This window comes from Schistocerca cancellata, chromosome 4, assembly GCF_023864275.1.
Source record: "Schistocerca cancellata isolate TAMUIC-IGC-003103 chromosome 4, iqSchCanc2.1, whole genome shotgun sequence".
Classification (NCBI taxonomy): Eukaryota; Metazoa; Arthropoda; class Insecta; order Orthoptera; family Acrididae; genus Schistocerca; species Schistocerca cancellata.
The window spans coordinates 52856521-52880890 of record NC_064629.1 but is presented as its reverse complement, the minus strand read 5'-3'; the positions used below and the strand labels follow the sequence as shown (position 1 = coordinate 52880890).

The following is a 24370-nucleotide window of genomic DNA, read 5'->3' as shown; positions in this document are numbered from 1 at the left end:
ATATTTACTTCGTCTACTTTGGTGAAGGAACTTCGGAAGGCTGTGTTTAGTAACTCTGCTTTGGAAGCACTGTCGTCGACAGTATTTCCATTGCTACCGCGCAGAGAAGGCATTGATTGTTTCCTGTCGCTAACATACTTCACATACGACCAGAATCTCTTTGGATTTTCTGCCAGGTTACGGGACAAAGTTTCGTTGTAGAAACTATTATAAGCATCTCGCATTGAAGTCCGCATTAGATTTCGAGCTTCTGTAAAAGATCGCCAATCTTGGAGATTTTACGTCCGTTTAAATTTGGCATGTTTTTTTCGTCGTTTCAGCAACAGTGTTCTGATCCGTTTTGTGTGCCAAGGAGGATCAGCTCCGTCGTTTGTTAATTTATTTGGTATAAATGTCTCAATTGCTGCCGATACTATTTCTTTCAATTCAAGCCCCATCTGGTCTGCACTTACATTGTTAATTCGGATGGAGTGGAGTTGTCTCTTAGGAATTCGTCAAGTAAATAGCTACATTTTTCATTTATTTTTGGAGAATTTGGGGGTTGTTATTCAATGTCTCTACGACAACAATGTGTTCACTAATCCCTGTATCCGTGTTGATGGTCGTTATTAGTTCACGATTATTTGTTGCTAGAGGGTCAAGTGTGTTTTCACAACCGTATACTATTCGCGTGGGCTCATGAACTAACTGCTCGAAACAATTTTCGGGGAATGCGTTTAGCACAATTTCGGATGCTGTTTTATGCGTACTTCCGGAATTAAACATGTATGATCGCCAACATATCGAGGGTAAATTAAAGTCGCCACCAACTATAACTGTATGAGTTTTGTACGTCTTTGAAATCATATTCGAGGTTTCCTTGAACCTTTCAGCAACGTTATCAGCTCTAATATGTACACTGAGATGCTAGACAGAGACTGGATTATACTGTAAGAGGATCTATTGGACGATAGTCTAATGTTTCAACAAGATAATGCATCTGTCCATGTCTCTGTACAATAAAAAGTAGTTTCAAGATAAAGATGTCGATGGCTTTCCCTGGCCTGCACGTAGCCTGTTTATGTCTTATATATGTCTACCACTTTCATAATAAATTCGATACATGTATGCTTCAGACATTGTATATCGTTTTCGCAAGAACCCTACATTTTTGCTGATTTTCACTAGTGTATTAGTGATGTTATCTGGGATGTCTGCATCCTTTCCTTTATGAAGTCTCGAACTCTGTTGGGGACAGTTTCAATGACATGTCTGAATGGGTGTGGAGAATGGCAACCCATTCTTCCTCATGAGCCGAAACCAGAGACAGTAGTGATGACGGACACTGGGGTCTGTAGCCTGGTGGACGTTCTAACATTTCAGGAATGCTTTTGTCTACATACCACTGCTTCCCAGATGCTACTTTATGACAGGTCGCATTGTCAAATGGCGCTGAGCACTATGGGACTTAACTTCTGAGGTCATCAGTCCCCTAGAACTTAGAACTACTTAAAACTAACTAACCTAAGGATATCACACACATCCGTGCCCGAGGCAGGATTCGAACCTGCGACCGTAGCGGTCGCGCGGTTCCGGCCTGTAGCGCCTAGAACCACTCGGCCACTCCGGCCGGCTCGCATTGTCATGCTGATACATGTATTCGTCGTCTCCAAACTGCACGCAGTACACAGTGTTGTAAAATATGTTCACATAGCTCCACGTCCAGCGTTTCCTCAAGCACAAGAAGAGGACTACAGCCCAACCACGAAAAACACCAGCTCCTCCGCATTCCACTGCGGGCACCACACATGGTAGCAGGTATCGTGATTCAGCACTTCAAATCACTCGTTTACACTCATCCACTGTCCAAAGGTTCCGCCTTAAGCGTGGCTTAGCACTCACGGCAGAAATGTGTGGCTCGACCATTGTGTCACTCGCTACTGCTAGCTGGACTGCTGGCAGGCTCCTGGAACTCACGAGTGGTCGCTTCCGCTGGTTTCGTGTGATTTTTACAACCGTTCTCCGCAATGCTCGACGGTCTTGGTTTAGCTGTGGTAACCACATCACCAAGAGTCGACTTTAGAAGGATTGTGGGTTTGTCACTCAGGTGAAATGCAGTGACCAGTCTGCCGACAACACCGTACTGCCTGCCTCCGTTTATAACGGCGGGTCTGCCTCTCGCCACGTTCCACATTATATTGGGATGTCCGGATCCTTTTCATCAAATTGTGTATACAAGCAATACAGCGTTACCAAGGGAGCGTTGTAGAGACGAATACGGCGCTACGTTGTATACTTATATGCGGCTATGTGTATTTCATAATTATTTTACCGTCTGGCAAATTCAGGAAACAGTAACACCCGAGAGCAATTGTTTACCATAACGACACGTCGTTGCTAAAGTGTTTGCGTTTCGCAGAAAGCAACGCAAATAGAGGCGTGGTTCAACCTCGCGTGTACTCGTGCAGTAAAGACGTTTTACGTGTCACGTCGCTGTACATATAGGCACAGATGTTAGTTAACAGCTGTTAATGAAAACAGTTTAAACAAAAGAAGGAAGGACGGAAGATTATGGTTTAACTTCCCGTCGTCGACGAGGTCATTAGAGACGGAGCACGTATATTGGGGGAGGGTGGGGGGGTATTAAAGAGGCCGTCTCCTTTCTAGGGAACCATTCCGGCATTCAGGTAACTCACGGAAAAACACAAATCTGGTTGGCCGGACGGGCATTTGGACTGTCGACCTTCCGAATGCAAGTTCAGCTTAGCACTGCGGCATTTCGCTCAGTAGTCCAAAGGTGGCAGGAACGCGAGACATCCCTTACCGTCATCACCACTGTCTTGCTTAAATCTACCCGTTTTTGTCTACTACACTACTGTTATTGTTATTACTGCACTAATGACAGCATGATGTTTTCACAGACCAAATATGAAGTATCTCAGAGAGTGTAAATAAACTTCTCGTTTATTCTCTTAGTTGAATTAACGCTTTAGGTCGTCATTGCCTGTCGAGTTATTAGTTATAATCCGACGTTGCTATTTTCGTGTGTATTCGTCTGATATACTGAAATATTGTTTTAGCTTCTCTCTATTTTTCTCATTGTAATATGCCAAGTATATACCTTTATCGTATGATGCTTGTGCAGCATAGAATTACATTTGTGTTGTTCTTGTGGAGGGTATGTGCTGCGGAATTATGTGAAGGAAGACAATTGGATCTGATTCTAGCACATAGCTTCTACTTCTCGAATGGCGCCACGTGCCTTCAGACTATAAGACAATGTAGCGAGGTGTGGGATTTAACACTCAGCGTCTACGCACAAACAACTACTTCTCCGGTTGGACTGCTATTGTCCACGAGCAACGTCAGCTACAGACGCAGGGAGAGAAAGACACGGTGTTAATGACGTCGAGCAAGTTTTAGTTTGTTAAGTGAAGTATTTCCTTAGTTACATTCAGGTTTCTGAGCGTTGCAACAGTTTCTGTCATCTAACTGAAAGAAGAGAGTTATGACGCAGGTATGTGTAGCCAAGATGATTTTCTCATAGGATGAAAACCTTTCTTATTTCTAAAGTACTTAGGTTCGATCGGTACGATATACTCTTTTAGAACCATATTTGATGGCTCGACAAAGTTTTCGGCCATATTTGGTTCAATATCTGTTGTGTCGTTGCTGTTCTGTTAAGGGACAGATTATCATACATTCGCAGAAATTACCTACTTCAGAACATCCATTTTAGAAATTGTTGAATAATATTTTAACTAACTGACTCACCCTTCGTCGCTAACTGAAATAAGATATTTTTCATTTTTCCTTATAATTATATTATGAACACAATTGTTTCTTAGCTGTCCACAGTGTATTTTCAATGTATTTAATGAAAGTCGTTTTTCCAGGTTTATCTTATCACGAATAGAAATTATTGGTGAAACTTCCTGGGAGATTGCTCCAGCTGTTTGGAAATTATTTCCCCCAAACATAAAGTAATGGGGAGTTACTACGAAAATTCTAACGAACCATTTTCAAGGAGAATATAACAGATTTCTACAGTTTCCTAAGTAACTTCAAACAGCCACATGTGTACGCCTCCCAAATGGAAGCAAAACAACAATCTTATGTAATAAAGTTTTCCTTGAGACTTATGAGTCTCAACTTCATCTACAATTATGATAAAAGCTGAAGGAATGAATTAAAATTTGTGCTACAGTCATGACTTGAACCTGAGCCTTCTGCTTAATTTTTTTTTTTATTGTTCTCATTTTTGTTCGATTTCGTTTGTTGCATTTGTTCGGTGCGGATGTTCCATGACACCCTTTTTTTTATTTGTTGAGATCACATAGGAGACCCTCCAGGCGAAAAACAATTATGTGTAATTACCATCAATAACAAACAAAATAAAAAGGGAATTATAGAAATTAAAGAAAACGTCCTCCTGGCAGAACAGACAAAATGGCATCCGCGTCCCGCCAACTTGTGGGTAGTCGCACACTGAATCCCAAGGCAGTCAGGCCTGTTCCAGGCACGTCTTCACGAAGAATAGTGCATTTTGCCGGTATATTGGACCGAGTCCTGGTATTACATAATCTCACTGAAATCACCTTCTCATACCTGGGACACCTCAGCTGCAGGGGGGATCGAAGAAGACACTACCCAAAAAGTTGGCATAGTACTGACGGTATCACGGATGGTGCACGAGAAAAGTAAAGCGATCTTGCAGGAGCGTCCAAAAGTCAAGAACACTCTTATCACCCTCACAGAACAAATAAGAGATCGAGAGGCCTTTTATCCATATCACAGCATTGTTCTTCGTACGTGGGAAGTATGTCTCATCTGGGAACAGAAGAGATTTCGGTGTAATGGCATGGGGAGCCGTACGTAGAAGAAAGGCAAGCATCTTCTGAATCAGCTGCCACACCTCTGTAGAAGATCCACACATCAGTCGATGTTCGTCCGTATCAAGCGTGTGACAACGAGGACACAGCGACGAATATGTCATTTTTATGGCATGTAGACAAAGTTGTGTCACGTATTTTCCATTAACGACCAGATACCAGGTCGCAAGAGCGCTCGTGTCGAGGAGAATATGATGCACAGAACGCCAAACAAGGGGCCGTGCGATCGTAGGATGTCGGCTTTCCACTACATTCCGAGTATGATTTCTCATCATTAGGCGGCAAACATCACGTGCGGTAGGGTTTCTGGTACTAGGCAAGTCGGCACGGACATAACTGTATTCGATGAAAAAGGTCCTGACATGTGAGAGCGAGGAAGAAATATGGGCTACTGCAACAGGTGCCACTCGAGAGGGAGGGGCCAGTTTGTCAGTCAGGTTTCCCTATAATCCGGGTCGGCGGCGGGTCCACGTACTTACATAAAAGGCAGTTGCTCTCGTTTGGACGTTGACAAGGCCGAGGCCGCCATCTCGAGGAGGAAGTGTCAGCGTGTCGTAGCGCACTTTGAAGATAAGACCCGCGCTTACAAAGTTGCCGAACGCCGCCTGAAGTCTGTGTGCCATTGCCTTTGGCATCGGTAAAATCTGTGATAAATGGAGTAGTCGCGATACTAGATGAGTGTTAACAAAAACCGCCCTTTGTAACATGTTCAATGCTCTCAGGAGGTTGCCACGAACGTTCGTGCGGATAGCTTGAAGCAGGTGTTTATAGTTACATGAGATCGTGCGCTGTATATCACGCGTGAAGGTGATCCCCAAACATTTGAGCTTGTCCACTAATGGCAACGGAACCACACTCTCTGCTCGAAGACCCCTACCGACGGACATAGCACTAGATTTCGTCAGGTTCACACGGCTTCCAGCAGCAGTCCCTTATACGTTGATCCGTGCCAGTGCCTCTCGCACTTCATCCTCCGATAGAACCGAGAAACCGCGTCATCATTGTTATCCCTGTGAGCCGGCTCCTCAAGCCGTGTAACAGTGGCTCAAGGGCGATGACGAAAAGCAGCATCCACAGCGGACATCCTTGACGGACCGACCGCATGACATCAATAGGGCCCGCCACACGGCCATTGACCAACACTCGCGACGTGGCCCCTCGGAGGAGCCGCAAGACGAAGTGTATAAACCCGTGGGGAAAGGCCATCCGTCGGAGTACGTTTTCTAGAAAGTCATGACTCACTCTATCAAAGGCGTGGTCGAAGTCCACTAAGGCACCGTGACGGCGGCAGGTCGTGGCCAGGGCTATGACGTCACGGCAATCGCTGAGTGCCGTCTGAATGTTACTGTCACCACCAAAGCACGTTTGATCCAGAGAGATGACTTGAGGGATGACGCACCGAAGGCGAGCGGTAAGAATCCGGGTAAAAACCTCGAAGTCACAACTTAACATGGTCAACGGCCGACAATGCCCAACTCCCAGACCTCCCGATGGCTTGGGGCCCGGCATAAGCAAGCCGGATAAGCAAGCCTTCTACGAATTCGGGTGGGAGGGGAAGGTCAGTGTTCACCAGTTCTTCATACATCGCAGTCCAGCGTGAGCCCATAATGTCGTGGAATGTGCGGTAAAACTCCAGCGGGAACCCGTCTGGACCTGGGGCTCCCTTATGAAGAGTATCGGCGATGTCATCAGCCGTAATTGTCGCTGTGAGAATCTCCGCAGCAGCCTCATCCAGGGTACCCGTCAATGAACAGAGGACATCAGTCGTTACCGCTATGTTCTGGTCCTCTGCTGCATAGAACTGGTTGTAGTGATCCACAAAGGCTTTTACGATGTCATTCCGGGACGTCAATCGACGACCATCTGGCTTGTCGAGGGCGTTGACCAGCTTTATCCGACACCGCTGCTTCTTTCGGATAATACGATGCACGGACGGGGGCTCTCCTAGCACAGAATCGGGACATCTTGCGCGTACTATTGTACCTACAAGACAGTGACGCATAATAGATATTATCTTCGCGTTAATACGTTGGATTTCAACCTGTCGTTGAACAGAGGGGGCACGGTTTGAGAGTTCCCGGAGAAGTGTGAAATAGTATTCCACGGTATGTCGTTGCCACAGCATTTTGTCTTGACCGTAATTCATCATCGAACGACGTAAAGCAGGCTTGGTGCAGTCGAGCGACCACCGGAGTGTTGAAGGATACGCTGGAAGGTGTCTCTCACAGTTGTTCCACGTCGTTTCTACGACCTGCACGCATTCCGGATTCTTGAGATGGGTGACATTCAGCTTCCACAGCCTTCGACCGCGGCACACCTTGTGGCGATATGGTCGGAAGAGGTGGTCGGCCATAACTCAGCCACGAGCGTTGCAGCTACGATCCCTTGGGAGACGTAGACACAGTCAAGACGACTTGCTGAATGGCTGGTGACGGACGTATATCACCATGCACGCGGTGCCAAGAATCGGTGAGGTTCAGTTCATGCACTAGCAGCTTGAGTTCCTTGCATGTGGCGAAATGGGGATGTTGGTCCTTCTGGGATATGAAGTCGCCGCCAAGAATAATATGGTCGTAGCGGCCTACAAACAAAGGAGCGACCTGTTCTGAATAGAAACGCGACCGTTCCCGTCGCTTGGCCGTGCCCGAGGAAGCGAAAACATTGAACCGTTCAAGTTCAGTGTTGAGCCGTTGACTCAGTTTTTTATTACAGAGTGCAGCTAACCCTCTGACCAAACACGCTGATCTATCGTGCCGGCGATACTAGCCAGATGTGTTAGCTATTACACCGCTGTAACAGTTCAGCTAATATACGCGCACGGACAACTCTAATCCATTGTCCTCCTTTCCCCCCTTTTAAATCGTCAGTATCGCCGAAGATGTCTGTTATTGGAATAGCAAAAAAATGGTTCAAATGGCTCTGAGCACTATGGGACTTAACATCTGTGGTCATCAGTCCCCTAGAACTTAGAACTACTTAAACGTAACTAACCTAAGGACATCACACACATCTATGTCCGAGGCAGGATTCGAACCTGCGACCGAAGCGGTCACGCGGTTCCAGACTGAAGCGCCTAGAACCGCACGGCCACACCGGCTGGCTATTGGAATAGCACCCCAGATTTGTATGTAATGGTAAAATCCTTCCTATACCTCAGGTAAAGGTGATCTATAGAACTTATATATCATTATCATAGATGAAGTTGAGACTCGTAAGTCTGAAGGAAAACTTGATTGTTTAAGATGTATGGATGACCTATGGCTGAGGTACAGGCAGCATTTCCCCATTACGTACAAAGCTGGGGTGCTATTCCAGTACAGGAGAGCATCAGCAAGACTGACGATTTAAGAAGGGGAAAATAAGTTGAAGGCGTGAATTGAAGTTTGCGTTACGAAGGGCATTGGACTAGAGTATTCTGTGCAGCTCTGTTACCAATAACGCTATGATGGCGTAATGGCTAAGACATCTACCTAATAAGCAGGAAACCCGGTATTACCGCAAATTTTAATTAATTTCTTCAGCTTATATCATTATCGTAACAAAACAACAGTATTGGGAAATTACACTGAGTGTTCATATGTGATAATGGATAGTTATTGGTTTACCGACATAGTTTCTTATTCCTGTAGTTATCGTCAAATGTCTCGTCGACAAAAATACGCATTAAGAGATGAAAGACAGGAGCACCCAACACTGTTTGCGAAAATTGTAACATTCACTAGGAATACTCTGAATCGTTCCAAAAACCGGAGAATGCGTATATCACTGAAACAATACTAAATGATTGAGACTACAGAGAGATGGCGCGCGCCTTCTTTTATGTGAGTGGATAGGCGAGTGTTACGTCACGCTTAGTCGATGCGGAGCTATCAAAGTGGAAGCAAGGGCCGGTATGCCTTGTCGACGTCAAAGGGCGTAATATCAGCATGTGATGAGTTCGAACGTGGAGGAATGATTGGTCTCCAAGAAACAGGTTTATCGAACTGTGACATTGTGGCTCGTACAGGGTATGTTGCCGCGACGTTGATGCGTTTATGGAACCAATGGATAGAAAAGGGTTGTACCCAACGACGAGCGGGCAGTGTGACCACAGCACTGGATGAACGCCATCTTGTCTATATGGGCATAACCGACAGATAAGCTTCGTCCACGGCTTTGGCTCCACGCTGCAGTACTGTGGACATGTCTAGGGCTGGACTGGTCGTATGCATTCCACTGGATCGGGACTTCCATCGACGAGAAACTACAGCGCTTCCCACTAGACAGAGGCCCCACAAACGAACATTTGCTTAAATTACACTCAAAGGCTTTGCATAAAAATCAGGAAATGGAATGAAATGAACACGTCATACCGTGTTCATGGGGAAATAAAGGTAAATCACAAAAGGTGCTGGAAGTGACCGCCATCGACTTGCAAATACAGTTAACACGACGCTGCAGATTCTCGAATGTTGCTGCCAAAATCTCTGGTAGCACTGCCGGAATTTCACGGATGGTGCAATCTCGTAAATCTTCCAAGTTGTGTGCTTTGTTACTATAGATCTTGCCTTTTAGGCCACCCCAAAGGAAAAAGTAAGGTGGCGTTAAATCAGATGACTTTAGGGGCCTCAGTCCTTTCGAAATCACTCTGCAGGGGAAAAATGATCCGACCTCAGTCACGGTCACTCGAGACGCGTGGCATGTGGCACCATCCTGTTGGTACCAACCGAGGGTAAATTCTTCATCGTCCAGCTGGTTCACATATTCCCAAAACACTTCGATGTAAACTGCACTTGTCCCAGTAGACTCGAAAAAAATTGGCCTGATGCAGCGACGCTGTGATACTGCACAGAAAACGCCAATCTTTTGTGAATGCAGGGGTCGCTTGACCAGTCCGTGAGGAGTTTACATAACCAGAGAGGCGGAATCACGCCTCATTACAGAACCGTGTGTACTCGAATATTCCTGGCCTCTGGGCAATAAATTACTGAAACCAACGGCAAAATGTGATGCGTTTGTCTTTGTCATTGCCATTGACATTCAGTTCCTGAACAACTATGAGCCTGTATGGATGGATGCCGGCTTTTTTGGCAACTCTGTGACATGTGCTCCGTGACATTCCACATTCCTGAGATAAACGTCGAACAGATTTTGAAGGAGAAGCCAGCAATCGTTGTTTCATGTCAGTAACTTTTTCTTCCCCGTCATGAATATCCAACACCGTTCTACTGCTCTCCATCTAACAACTTAAACTGCAGTGGCCCCATGAACGCCGCCACTGGTGTGCCGCTTCATCTTGTATAGTGGTGGCCGCATACTTATTAGACGCTACTGAGGTGAAGGCAGTCGGGCATACTGCATTGTTGAGCGGCATAGCGGACAAACGTCGAGTGTGATGGTTCTACATCTACATCTACATTTATACTCCGCAAGCCACCCAACGGTGTGTGGCGGAGGGCACTTTCCGTGCCACCGTCATTACCTCCCTTTCCTGTTCCAGTCGCGTATGGTTCGCGGGAAGAACGACTGCCGGAAAGCCTCCGTGCGCGCTCGAATCTCTCTAATTTTACATTCGTGATCTCCTCGAGAGGTATAAGTAGGGGGAAGCAATATATTCGATACCTCATCCAGAAACGCGCCCTATCGAAACCTGGACAGCAAGCTACACCGCGATGCAGAGCGCCTCTCTTGCAGAGCCTGCCACTTGAGTTTGCTAAACATCTCCGTAACGCTATCACGCTTGCCAAATAAACCTGTGACGAAACGCGCCGCTCTTCTTTGGATCTTCTATATCTCCTCTGTCAACCCGACCTGGTACGGATCCCACACTGATGAGCAATACTCAAGTATAGGTCGAACGAGTGTTTTTAAGCCACCTCCTTTGTTGGGGCGTCACTGGCTGTAACATGTGATCTCGTCTCCTATGTATTGAGGGAAACCTGAACTGCTATCGCTACATCGTGGAGGTTTTTTAGAGCTCGAAACACTGCTCCTCCTGCAGGTAACTTATCACGCCATATTTCAGCAGGTCAACGCCCGGTTACGTGTGGCGAGGAATGTGCTAGCCTTATTCGAAGAACGAGGGGGACCACTGCCTCCCTGGCCTACAAATCCGCGCAACACGTCGTCCGTCGAACACGTCTCCGATAAGGACGGTCGGAAACTTCTCCGTTCTTAACTTCCTGTAGCCACTATCGATGGCCTCGGACGCACTTACAAACGCCGTGGCATAGTATATCCTGTCCTTCTTTGATTGCGTGCCACAACGTTTAGAGGCTCTGACTGCAGCATATGGCAGCTAAACACCGTACTAAATTCTAGCCGTCAAAGTGCACGTAAAGTTCTCTGGTTCAACTTACTTCTGTAGTGTTGTGTCGTTAATCTATGAAGTAAAATTCATTGTAAACACGTGCATCATTCCTGGTGCTGCAATTAACACAAACAGTAGAGTATTTAAGCAGGCTGTTATTGTACTGATGCAGAGAAATGAGCCGCAAACTGGCTGACAAAATGTTTTTTGTGATGGCAGGTTTCTCCGTGGGAGACGACCTGGGCTTCTCGCAGTCGCTGTCGGCCCTGGAGGCGAACAGGCGGCGCTCCGTGGCCGGCCGCAGCACCAACGTTGCCAGGAACGGGGTGAGTGGCGCCGCACGCCTGCCAGTTACGTAGTAACCATTGGTCTTAACTGTGCATGTCACTCTTTGAAATTTCATTTGCCCAGCACCCCACTACTTTTAATCCATTGTCCAAAAATACTGTAAGGTATTCCTGTCTTCGCTTGCTGAGCATGACTCACTTATCTGTGATTCATTCCACGGGTTATGCAGAGTTACTGTTATTAAATTAGCAAACAACTAAGCGTCCTAGAGACCACCACTATTATCCTCTCTTCGCACCACGTTTTACAGTTAACAAACCCACATACGAATAGAAAATCACAGGGAACCCGAAGTAGCGTTCCGTGCTCAAAAAACGAGGGCACCAGTATTTCACCGTGCTTCTATCATATACACTATCTAATCAAAAGAATCTGGACACCTGCTACTGAACATTAATATGGGGAGTGTCCATCTTTCGCCTTTATGACGGCCTGAACTCTACTGGCGACACTTTCAGTGAGGTTTCTGTGTGTCGGTGGAGGAATGGCACCTCGTTCTTCGTTCAGAATCGAAACGAGAGAAGGTAGTGAGTTTGAACGCTGGGGTCTAGAGCGATGACGACGTTATACGTCACCGCAATGGTGTTCTGTTGGATCCAGGTCGGAGCCTTGGGCAGGCTAGACCATTAGAGGAATGTTATTGTCCACAAATCACTGCCTAACATATGTGTGCTAGTACAGTCATCGTCCCCGAACTGTTCCTCCACTGCACAGAGTAAATGTGTCCATATCCTTCCATATTTAGTGCTTCCTTAAGCGTAATAAAGGAGACCACACCCTAACCACGAAAAACACTCTCATACCGCGACACCATCTCCTCCATACTTCACAGCTGATCCTACACATGATGCCAGGTAACGTTCCAGAGGCATTCGCAACACCCAAACCCTTCCATCGTATTGTCGCAGGGTATTCATCTCTCTCGTTCCCAATCATACACTGATCAGTGCCATCGTTCTTTACACAGCGTCATGCGTCGCTTAGCACAGAAATGTGTAGCTTATTAGGATCTGCTCGACCACTATAGGCCGTTCTTTTAACGCCATACCCACAGCTGTTGTCCCAGCTGGAATGCTAGTAGCACGTTTTAATTCACGAGTAATTCCTTTCGTTGATTTTTTACAAGCACCTTCCACAATGCTCGTCAGTCCCTGTCCGACATCACCAACGGCAACTGAGCTCTCCTGGTCGACCCATTCTGCTGTTAATGCTTTTCTACTGACAACATTCTCCGCCTCTTTTATAATGGCAGCTCCACCTCCTGTAACATCTAGTGATCAATTCCGCATTACGTAGGGTTGTCCGGATACTTTCGATCAGGTAGTGTATATTAAAATGAAGATAATCTACACGTCATAAATTCGTCGGTTTTTATGCTGATACTTCGCCTTAAATGAAGTACCTTAGGGACATATACTGTTTAACGTGTCATCCATGACGTGGTCATTTGGAAAGGAAGATTAGTGTTTAACGTCTCGTCGACCACGAGAGCATTAGAGGCAAAGCAAAATCTCGGATTTGGAAAGCATAGAGAAGGAAATCGATCGCGTCCTCTTCAAAGAAACCATCCCAGAATTAGCCTCAATCGATTTAGGAAAAACACTGAAAATCCAAATCTGGATGTAGGGATGGGGATCTGAACCGCGCTTCTCGCAAATGCGAGTCCAGTACTCTAACCTCCGCGCCATGTATCTCGGTTAAAATGAGGTACTAGGTCGCTCTGAATCACTTTGTCCTTCGCAGCTCCCAGTAACAACTGAGATATGTCGAATTAATAGATACTTGTTCCAAGATAAATGCCGCTGTATAACAATTCGTACTATTTCTGCAGACGATGTCGTCATAAATATACAGATTGTAATTTCCTTTCAGTACTGAGCATGAATTTCAATACTGTTAATTACACATGTTCGTGAAGGAAAAACTGAGGGCGTTATAATTAGGAGGAAAATGTATTAAAATTACTGCCAGATGACCAGCACAGCAACGTTTCGCACCTCACGCTTTTCGAATGAGACGTGAAGTTCGAACCACGATTATAAAGTTTGAACACGATTTTTTCTGACAGTTTGTAAAATAAAGGCGTAAATTAGTAGATCTTTGTATCAGTTGACGTATTTGTGTGTGTATTGTGTACTGAACCGGAGACCTAGAAACGACACAGAGGCTTCGTCCTGCCATAGCCCTCAGTGGTTCACAACCCCACAACGGGCCATAGCATTCCACCCACCCCACCGCCGCACTACACAGAACCCAGGGTTATTGTGCGGTTCGGCCCCCAGTGGACCCCCCCCCCTCCCCCCGGGAAAGTCTCATACCAGACGAGTGTACCCCAAGTGTTTGCATGGTAGAGTATGTTGTGGACTGACAAGACAGCCAGTCCACAGTGACGGGTAACCGAAAGGCACGCGTACACACACGCCGGCTGGCGTGAAGTTTGGAACAGGATACGTAATGAATGCTATAAAGAAAAGTACGTAGCTTCGTTAATACTTAACTTTATTCCATCATTGTGGTACATCGCTCTTGGTTATACAAGTGAGACTTTCTCCAGAAATGGTTAATGGCGCCGTGCTAGGTCGTAGCCATGGACTTAGCTGAAGGCTATTCTGTCTCTCGGCAAATGAGAGAAAGGCTTCGTCAGTGCAGTCGCTAGCAAAGTCGTCGTACAACTGGGGCGAGTGCTAGTACGTCTCTCTAGACCTGCCATGTGGTGGCGCTAGGTCTGCAATTACTGACAGTGGCGACACGCGGGTCCGACATGTACTAATGGACCGCGGCCGATTTAAAGCTACCACCTAGCAAGTGTGGTGTCTGGCGGTGACACCATAGAGTAATTACGGTGTACGCGTACGTGGAGACAGTGTTTGTGCAGCAATCGCCGACATAGTGCAACGGGGGCAGAATAAGGGGAACCAGCCCGCATTCGCCGAGGCACATGGAAAACCGCCTTAAAACCCATCCACAAGCTGGCCGGCACACCGGACCTCGAAATTAATCCGCCAGGCGGATTCGTACCGGAGACCGGCACGCCTTCCCATTCGGGAAGCAGCGCGTTAGACCGCGCGGTTAGCTGGCGGGCTAGTTGACGTATTTACTATTTATGCTAATGAGTCAAAACGTTATGACCACGTGCTTAATAGCGCGTTGGTACACTTTTGGAACGCAGTACAGAAGCGACGCTGTAAGGCATGGATTTGGCACGTCTTTGGTAGGTTTCCTGAGGTACCTAGCACCAGGTATCTACGTATAGGTCTCGAAATCCCCATAAATTACTTGTCGATGGCTTGTGCGTGCGGAGCTGGTCCTCGACAGCGTCCCAGACTTTCATCGCCAAGACATCAACGTGAGTGTACTATCCTGCCAATCAAACCACTGTACCTTGTTACTGACCTTCTGACACAGACATTTGTCGTGTTAGAAGATAACATCACCGCTGGAAAAGACGTCGAGAATAAAGGGATGCCGGTACTCCGCAGTTCCGCAATAAAGTTCACGTAGTCCACAACTGTCATGGTGCCTTCAATTACAACGACAGGTCCCACGAAAGCCGAGATGAATGTTCCTCATATCAGAACAATACCCCCACCGGGCTGCTGCCATCGTGCGGTACATATTTCGAGCAGCCGTGCTCCAAGGTGACGGTCTAATACAGACGTGACCGTCGGCCTGGTATAACGAGAAAAGTGATTCATCGATACAGGGTCCAAAATCTATGATTCCGTGCCCACTGCAGTCGTAATTAGCGATTTCATTGGCTCAACATGGGAAAATGTAGCAGTCGTCTGCCGCGGAGCTCCGTGTGCAATAATTTGCGCTGAATGGTGTCTCGAAGCACTTGTGCTTACGCCAACATTGTACTCTTCGCCAAATCTGACACAGATCACCGTTTTACACAGTAGTCAAGCTTCAGACCTCCACGTTCCGTGTTGAGGTGCAGACGCATTGCACTGTGTCGTCTACTGACGGTTTCATCGTCATTCATCCTTTTCCATAGGCACTCGAGACAATAGTACGAGAACGGCCGACCGGCTTCGCTCTTTCCGAGATGCTCCTTCCCAGGCGCTGTGCCGAAATAATCTGCCCTTTGTCAAAGTCATTTATATAAGTGGATTTCGCGATTTCTGGCCTGTGTCGTCACTAGAATAAGTCCCATTCGTCTCGTCTCTGCTCCGCTTATATACTTTTCTTACTAAGTCACGTGCCCACAATGGCACCAGGCGACATCCAGTCTCTCAGGGGGCAGAGGTCATAACGTTTTGAGTGATCAGTGTATGCACTAAATCCACACATGTTTAGCCATCTAAAGAGCAAGGCTACTAGATCCTTCAGTTGCCATCAAAGGGACGTCATTAATTAGAAGATTCAGTAATACATAATTGCCTCGAAAATGGGAGAAATGCTTACTCTGACAAATGAAATGGTAAAATTGGACAGATTTTTTTTTCGTAACAAGTTCGTAATTTTCAAATCTGAAAAAAAGAATATGTCTATAAGCTTCTTCGTGCAGTAGTTCATGGCGTCAACGCGCGCAGCAGTAAAGGCCTTTCCACTGTGTAGCACTGATTGGAAGAATGTGCTACGTTAGTCCAATTGAGTCAACGTTTCACTACAAGTGAACTGTGTAGATGAATATTGCGCCGTTTTCACACCAAGAATACTTCACGTTTGAACATTTCTGTATGGGAAGACTAAGTATACGCTCGGCTGATGAACGAGTAGAATGTATACATATTATCAAAACGTATGTATGTTTCACAACTCCTCCTATATCACCGCATCAGTTTCAACTAAACTTGATACACATATCACTCATTGTTTGGAAAGAACCACTGCTGGGGTAGGACCTGTCTACCTCCCAAAGTGGTGGAGGTGGGGGTGAAAAACAAGCATAGTTCAAGACACGCATGTAGCCAGGCTATATTCAACCAGTATAGGAGCACTTCGTGACTTGCAACAAACTTTTCCCGTTATTTCAAACCTTTTCGAGACTTTTCCCGCTGACATCCACTATTAAATGATGAAAAAAAAGTTTATCATTTTCGCTGTTAATACAGTAAAACTGTCGATCAGTCATGATCTTTTAAATTATTATTTGTTCACTACCAAGTCTATTTGCAACATATTTTGCAGACAGTATCCACAAATACCACTGAACGTACATACAAATATATATCATTGTACAACACATGGTTCAGGAGATACGTCATAAACATGGAGATGCGAGAAAAACTGCCGCATTTTGCGTGACGCATTGATTTATTATGTCTTTACTACTAACTCTATTCGTAACACATTTCAGATTAGTATCTACTTATGCCACTGAATGTACTTGCAAAATTATATCACTTTACGACACATAATGCAGCAGATATAATGTCATAAAAATTGAGCTGCGTGAAAACGAAACTACAGGGCGTAATTCGCTGGACGCATAGGTGAAATACGCGTGCAAATATGTGTGAAATATGTTAAATATAGGTGAAATATATGTGACATGTCCGAACCCAGACAAAGCTGCGGGAAAAAAAGTCCCCCTAGACTCGTGGATAGATTTCAACCGGACTTAGTACACTTATTAGTTACAATTTGGAAAGAAATGCTGTAGGAGAAAGAACCACCAGCCTATTAGGGTATGATACCTTGGAGAGAGAAGGGAGGACGAGGAGATGGACACACCGAGAGGGGGAAGGAAATACTATGGGGGTAAGAACGACCAACTTCCTATTGGTGTGGGATGTTACCACTGTGATGCAGAGAGAAGGGCGGAGGAGGAGGAGATGAATAGACAAAGAGAGGAAGGAGGAGTTGGACACAGATAGGAGGAAGGGAGAGAGAGACAGAAATGGGGGAGGAGGAGATGAAGAGAGAGAGGGGGAGGAGGTGGTTGCCAGAGGAAAGGGGGAGAGGATACGGACAGAGAGAGAGGATGGAGGGGATGAACAGAGAGAGGAGAAGTAGGAGATGGAGAGAGGGAGGCTGAAGAGGGGATGGCGAGAGAGAGAGGGGGGAGATGCTATGGTCAGAGAGGGGGGAGGAGGAGATGGACAGAGAAAGGGGGAAGGAGAAGATGGACTAATAGACGATTAGAATAAATACATACCCAGGCAACACTGGGTACTCATCTAGTATAGTATGTACCACACAAAACACGCTGACAGCGCTGAAGGACGGGTATTTCTCGTGGAAGAAAAGCGTAACTGAAATATTTAGGGATGGAGAAAGCATTTTGGCTCTAAGGAGTCAGAGCACAAATTGACAATACATGGCACTGTAGTTCGAATTCCATGCTTAACTTCACGGCTCCCTGTTACAGGCGACGTAAATTGGTAAGTTGGTTTCTCAAATCCCGGGGCGACAAGTGCACAACACTTGAAATAGAGCCATGCCTAGAACTAACGTCTACCTTTGCACTGTTGACCTCTTTACTTCCGAGACGGAACTCCCAGATGGCACGTTATATGTCTGTCGCTATTCTTAACATGTACCGTCGGACTGGTGGTGTACTGTGTACTATTGTTGTTGTTGTGGTCTTCAGTCCTGAGACTGGTTTGATGCAGCTCTCCATGCTACTCTATCCTGTGCAAGCTTCTTCATCTCCCAGTACCTACTGCAACCTACATCCTTCTGAATCTGCTTAGTGTATTCATCTCTTGGTCTCCCTCTACGATTTTTACCCTCCACGCTGCCCTCCAATACTAAATTGGTGATCCCTCGATGTCTCAGAACATGTCCTACCAACCGATCCCTTCTTCTAGTCAAGTTGTGCCACAAACTCTTCTTCTCCCCAATTCTATTCAATACCTCCTCATTAGTTATGTGATCTACCCATCTAATCTTCAGCATTCTTCTGTAGCACCACATTTCAAAAGCGTCTATTCTCTTTTTGTCTAAACTATTCATTGTCCACGTTTCACTCCCATACATGGCTACACTCCATACAAATACTTTCAGAAACGACTTCCTGACATTTCAATCTATGCTAGATGTTAACAAATTTTTTCTTCTTCAGGAACGCTTTCCTTGCCACTGCCAGTCTACATTTTATTTCCTCTCTACTTCGACCATCATCAGTTATTTTGCTCCCCAAAGAGCAAAACTCCTTTACTAATTTAAGTGTCTCATTTCCTAATCTAATTCCCTCAGCATCACCCGACTTAATCCGACTACATTCCATTATCCTTGTTTTGCTTTTGTTGATGTTCATTTTATACCCTCCTTTCAAGACACTGTCCATTCCGTTCAACTACTCTTCCAAGTCCTTTGCTGTCTCTGACAGAATTATAATGTCATCGACGAACCTCAAAGTTTTTATTTCTTCTCCATGGATTTTAATACCTACTCCGAACTTTTCTTTTGTTTCCTTTATTGCTTGCTCAATATACAGATTGAATATCATCGGGGATAGGCTACAACCCTGTCTCACTCCCTTCCCAACCACTGCTTCCCTTTCATACCCCTCGACTCTAATAACTGCCATCTGGTTTCTGTACAAATTGTAAATAGCCTTTTGCTCCCTGTATTTTACCCCCGCCACCTTCAGAATTTGAAAGAGAGTATTCCAATCAACATTGTCAAAAGCTTTCTCTAAGTCTACAAATGCTAGAAACGTAGGTTTGCGTTTCCTTAATCTTTCTTCTAAGATAAGTCGTAGGGTCAGTATTGCCACACGTGTTCCAACATTTCTACAGAATCCAAACTGATCTTCCCCAAGGTCGGCTTCTATCAGTTTTTCCATTCGTCTGTAAAGAATTAGCGTTAGTATTTTGCAATAGTACAGCAGTCAACAAGGATCAGCTATAGGCTCTACACAGCATTCCCTCACACATACTGTTCCATCATCTGCTTCCTTACTGTGACCGTCGACATAACTCACATCATGATGGAGTATACATTTCTGTGCATTTCAGGTCCATCGGTCCGTCTACTGCCAAGTCGCCTCTTTTGCTCGTGCTCGAGAGCTAATGACGATCTTCGGTTTGCGACCTCTGTTAGTGTTATGACTGTCAATGATATTCATTTTTTTCCTTTACAACAAAGATTTGAAATTCTTTGGATTACGGCATATCTTATGCAGTATAGAAACGGATATCCCTTATTTCTGAACTATTTCATTCCATTCACCTGGATTCTATTTTCGTCTTTGATTATCCACGTAGAAGTTTCGTTACTATAAGCAGATGAGGATAGGTCACTACTTCATAAAATTTATTTTACATGGCTTTCTTACACAGTCACCCTATTGCGATATTTTGTATCTACACTCCTGGAAATTGAAATAAGAACACCGTGAATTCATTGTCCCAGGAAGGGGAAACTTTATTGACACATTCCTGGGGTCAGATACATCACATGATCACACTGACAGAACCACAGGCACATAGACACAGGCAACAGAGCATGCACAATGTCGGCACTAGTACAGTGTATATCCACCTTTCGCAGCAATGCAGGCTGCTATTCTCCCATGGAGACGATCGTAGAGATGCTGGATGTAGTCCTGTGGAACGACTTGCCATGCCATTTCCACCTGGCGCCTCAGTTGGACCAGCGTTCGTGCTGGACGTGCAGACCGCGTGAGACGACGCTTCATCCAGTCCCAAACATGCTCAATGGGGGACAGATCCGGAGATCTTGCTGGCCAGGGTAGTTGACTTACACCTTCTAGAGCACGTTGGGTGGCCCGGGATACATGCGGACGTGCATTGTCCTGTTGGAACAGCAAGTTCCCTTGCCGGTCTAGGAATGGTAGAACGATGGGTTCGATGACGGTTTGGATGTACCGTGCACTATTCAGTGTCCCTTCGACGATCACCAGTGGTGTACGGCCAGTGTAAGAGATCGCTCCCCACACCATGATGCCGGGTGTTGGCCCTGTGTGCCTCGGTCGTATGCAGTCCTGATTGTGGCGCTCACCTGCACGGCGCCAAACACGCATACGACCATCATTGGCACCAAGGCAGAAGCGACTCTCATCGCTGAAGACGACACGTCTCCATTCGTCCCTCCATTCACGCCTGTCGCGACACCACTGGAGGCGGGCTGCACGATGTTGGGGCGTGAGCGGAAGACGGCCTAACGGTGTGCGGGACCGTAGCCCAGCTTCATGGAGACGGTTGCGAATGGTCCTCGCCGATACCCCAGGAGCAACAGTGTCCCTAATTTGCTGGGAAGTGGCGGTGCGGTCCCCTACGGCACTGCGTAGGATACTACGGTCTTGGCGTGCATCCGTGCGTCGCTGCGGTCCGGTCCCAGGTCGACGGGCACGTGCACCTTCCGCCGACCACTGGCGACAACATCGATGTACTGTAGAGACCTCACGCCCCACGTGTTGAGCAATTCGGCGGTACGTCCACCCGGCCTCCCGCATGCCCACTATACGCCCTCGCTCAAAGTCCGTCAACTGCACATACGGTTCACGTCCACGCTGTCGCGGCATGCTACCAGTGTTAAAGACTGCGATGGAGCTCCGTATGCCACGGCAAACTGGCTGACACTGACGGCGGCGGTGCACAAATGCTGCGCAGCTAGCGCCATTCGACGGCCAACACCGCGGTTCCTGGTGTGTCCGCTGTGCCGTGCGTGTGATCATTGCTTGTACAGCCCTCTCGCAGTGTCCGGAGCAAGTATGGTGGGTCTGACACACCGGTGTCAATGTGTTCTTTTTTCCATTTCCAGGAGTGTATAACTTATCGAACCTTCATAGATCATTTTCAGAGGAACCTGGTACGGCCTAGTTGTCACCGAAGTATACTGAGTAATTTACGTAGTGTAGGTTGACTCTTCCGTTCCACGTTTAAGTCCTCGATATGCAACATTAACGGAATAGCTACACTGAAATCCTTGTCTTAATGCTTTATCGGCTCCGTGACCTAGCCGTTGTCAGCAAATACACTAAAACAACGCTGTCACTAACAGACTTAGGATGATTCGTTACTTCTATCAGGTGATATGTGCCTCTCTGTTTTAATATAGTCCAGAGTTTTTAATATGGATTACTTACCTCTGCTTTAAGTTCCAGGCATGTCGTCTTCCTTCATCTCAGCAATACAAAATGTAATCATCGAAGATTAGAATGTATTTCGATGACAGCAAATGCTGTATTCAGTAGTACTGAATGCAACAATTATGTGAACCAGGGGAGCAGTAAGGTAAATAGTTTGCACACTCTATAGCTTTTAACCATTCGATGTTACAAAGAGGTTAAAACTCTGGAAGAATATTCGAGGAGGGCGAAGCTTTAATGCCAGATGGAGGTTTTTTATTTCCCGTCGATCACTTTCAGCAAGACCACAGCTGGGTTGCCTCCACCAGCGTTGTACTTCTCGACGGGTACCCCATCCGTAAAGGTCTCCATGTAGATGTCACACTTTAATTCTTATTTCTCTGCCACAGCTCTTTGATTTTTTCGTTGGCACATCAACGACACAGTGAATCAATCGACATCCTTATTACGCGATAAAAGCAATACACGTTCCGTGACGTCGTATCACATCTCAAGTTATCATTCTGTTCACTGTGGTAATTTATAGGTCTAAAATGATCCCCTGATCTAACAGAAGAATGTTTAATCGAAGAGATAGTGTTAAAGTACAGGCTGATGTTTTACTTGTTGACTTATATTGCTGGATTGTGGGTTAGTAGCGTGTAACCTAGCCACAGATTGGACACCTTGTACACTGGTGTCCAGAATTAAAGCAACAAACCGCTATCTCCCTGTCCTGTGCCTAATTAACGATATAATCATATAAACTGTCAACAGATATCCGTACGATCCTGTTCATCACGGAAGATTGAATTTCGGTTTACGGAAACCACACCAGGGCACTTATGAAACGGAGTTATGTTTGTCGGATAGTCCCACATCCACAGTCCTGCGTACACAGCCACCGACGGTGCAATATGGCACAGAGAAGACGTCTACCACACTCTCTGCGGAGGAGGGCCGTTGGAAGCAGGACAGTCGCAAACTCATGTAGCCCAATGGTTTAACGTGAATCGTTCTGTTGTTCCTCGGGTGTGGCGACAGTTCATAGAGACCAAAACTGTATCCCGAAGATCAGAGCGGGACCGACCAAGTGTGACATCAGAAAGAGAGGACCGTTACTCGGCTGTAAGGGCACGACAGTACAGCCTTCGTACTGCGCAGCAATGGGAATCGGACTTCGCAGCACCCACGGAATGTGTCGTATTGCGGCAAACGGTGTGGAGAAGGCTTCGACAGTGTGGCGTTTATTTTCGGAGACCTGCTGCATGTGAACCTCTGACGTGTCTTGATACAAGGGAACGTCTAGAGTGGAGTCGTCAACATGCCACTTGGACAGTCAAAGAGTGGGCCAATATTCTTTTCACAGATGAGTCGCAGTTTGCTCTGGAGAGTGATCCTCTACGGATTAAGGTAATGTGGAACTCCATTTCGAGACCCGAACATTGTGGAACGAGATCAATATTGAGGCGGTTCACTAATGGTGTGGGCAGGGATTATGTTTACCACTCGAACCCTTCTTCATGAAATTTTATGGGTGAAGCAACAGTTTAACTGCTGTCGGATATCGTGTTACCGTCCTGATACCACACATACGGTTGTTGCGAGGTGCTGTGCTCCCAGACTTCGTACTGATAGACGATAGTGCTCGACCTCATAGAGAACGAGTGGTTGATGATTTCTCGGAAACAGAAGTTACTGCACGCATGGCGTGGCCTGCTCGCTTTCCCGATTGGAATCCCATGCAGCATGTCTGGGATGCACTAGGGAGACGACTTGCACCACGTCAACGTCCACCAACCACTCTCCGCAGGAAGAATGGGTGTTATTGCCTCAAGATGACACTGATCACGTTATTCACAGCATCCTGCTTCGTTGTCAGGCGTGTATTGCTGCCACAGGTCGTCATATCCCATTGTGAGCACATTAACCAGTTGTCGCAGTGTGTGTGCAAATATGTTGAGTTGGAAAAAACGAAGAACATTTTCGTCTAGTGTTATGTATGTTGCAATTGTTTACATTCTGTGTTCTTTACGTTGTTTCTACTTTACTATTAGCAGTTAAGTCCCATAAGATTTCACACACAGTTGAACATTTTTCTACTTTACTATCACCTGTTTATACTGTTTTGCTGCAAAATAAATGCAATCTTGCAAAATTTCCGTTTGTTGCTTTAATTTTGGACACCAGTGTATTAAGTTTCAAAGTAGTCTGTACCAGTCAAAACAAAATCCCGTGAACTATTTGCAAGAGGTGCATGCCACATAGAAGATCGCGTTCGGGGATCAGCGTGATATTTTCCTGAAAGACGATTTGCAAGAATTCTTAGAACATATCGTCCTATGATACACAATAAAAGACTGTGAGCTTATATGAACACCCATAAAGCAATAAAAGAGATATTTCGACTGATAAACGTTGTATCTGGGAATAGGGTCTCGGTCCGTGGCCACCGGACGCTCCACGAACCGCCAGGCGCCTCGCCGCTGTCGTTGCAACAGGCGGACACCGCTACCGCCAGTTTAGTCGCAAACCAGGTACCGCTAAGCCACTCCCTTTCTTCGTCAAAAGGACACGACGGAAAAAAACACCTGCGCCAGTTCCTTCTTAATGAGCGCTGCCATTCAGCTCGATATATGCTGCATGTGCCACGCTCCTTGTCGGCCCTGTCTAATGGGAGCACACACGCGGGACACAGTTGTAAAATTTATAAGAAATAAGAGTGGTATGTTACAGAAAACAGTACTTCGGCCTTTCTTACGTAGGAGTCGGAGTAAAATTAAAAAATCACGCGACGTTTCAAAATTACAATAAGGAGCAACTGTTTTAGAAAGACCTACCCGGTAGTAAACTGCCTACGTAGTCGAAGAGGCCAAC

General features: G+C 46.1%; 1 protein-coding gene across 2 annotated transcripts in view; it reads left to right on the top strand.

Moving 5' to 3' along the window:
* Positions 1 to 24370, top strand: part of LOC126183617 (uncharacterized) — a 355304-nt gene that overhangs the window by 191263 nt on the left and 139671 nt on the right. For both annotated transcript variants that reach the window (XM_049925733.1, XM_049925732.1), the window contains exon 3: positions 11380 to 11486. In XM_049925733.1, coding sequence (XP_049781690.1) covers positions 11380 to 11486 — 107 coding nt within the window. The remainder of the gene's footprint in view (positions 1 to 11379; positions 11487 to 24370) is intronic.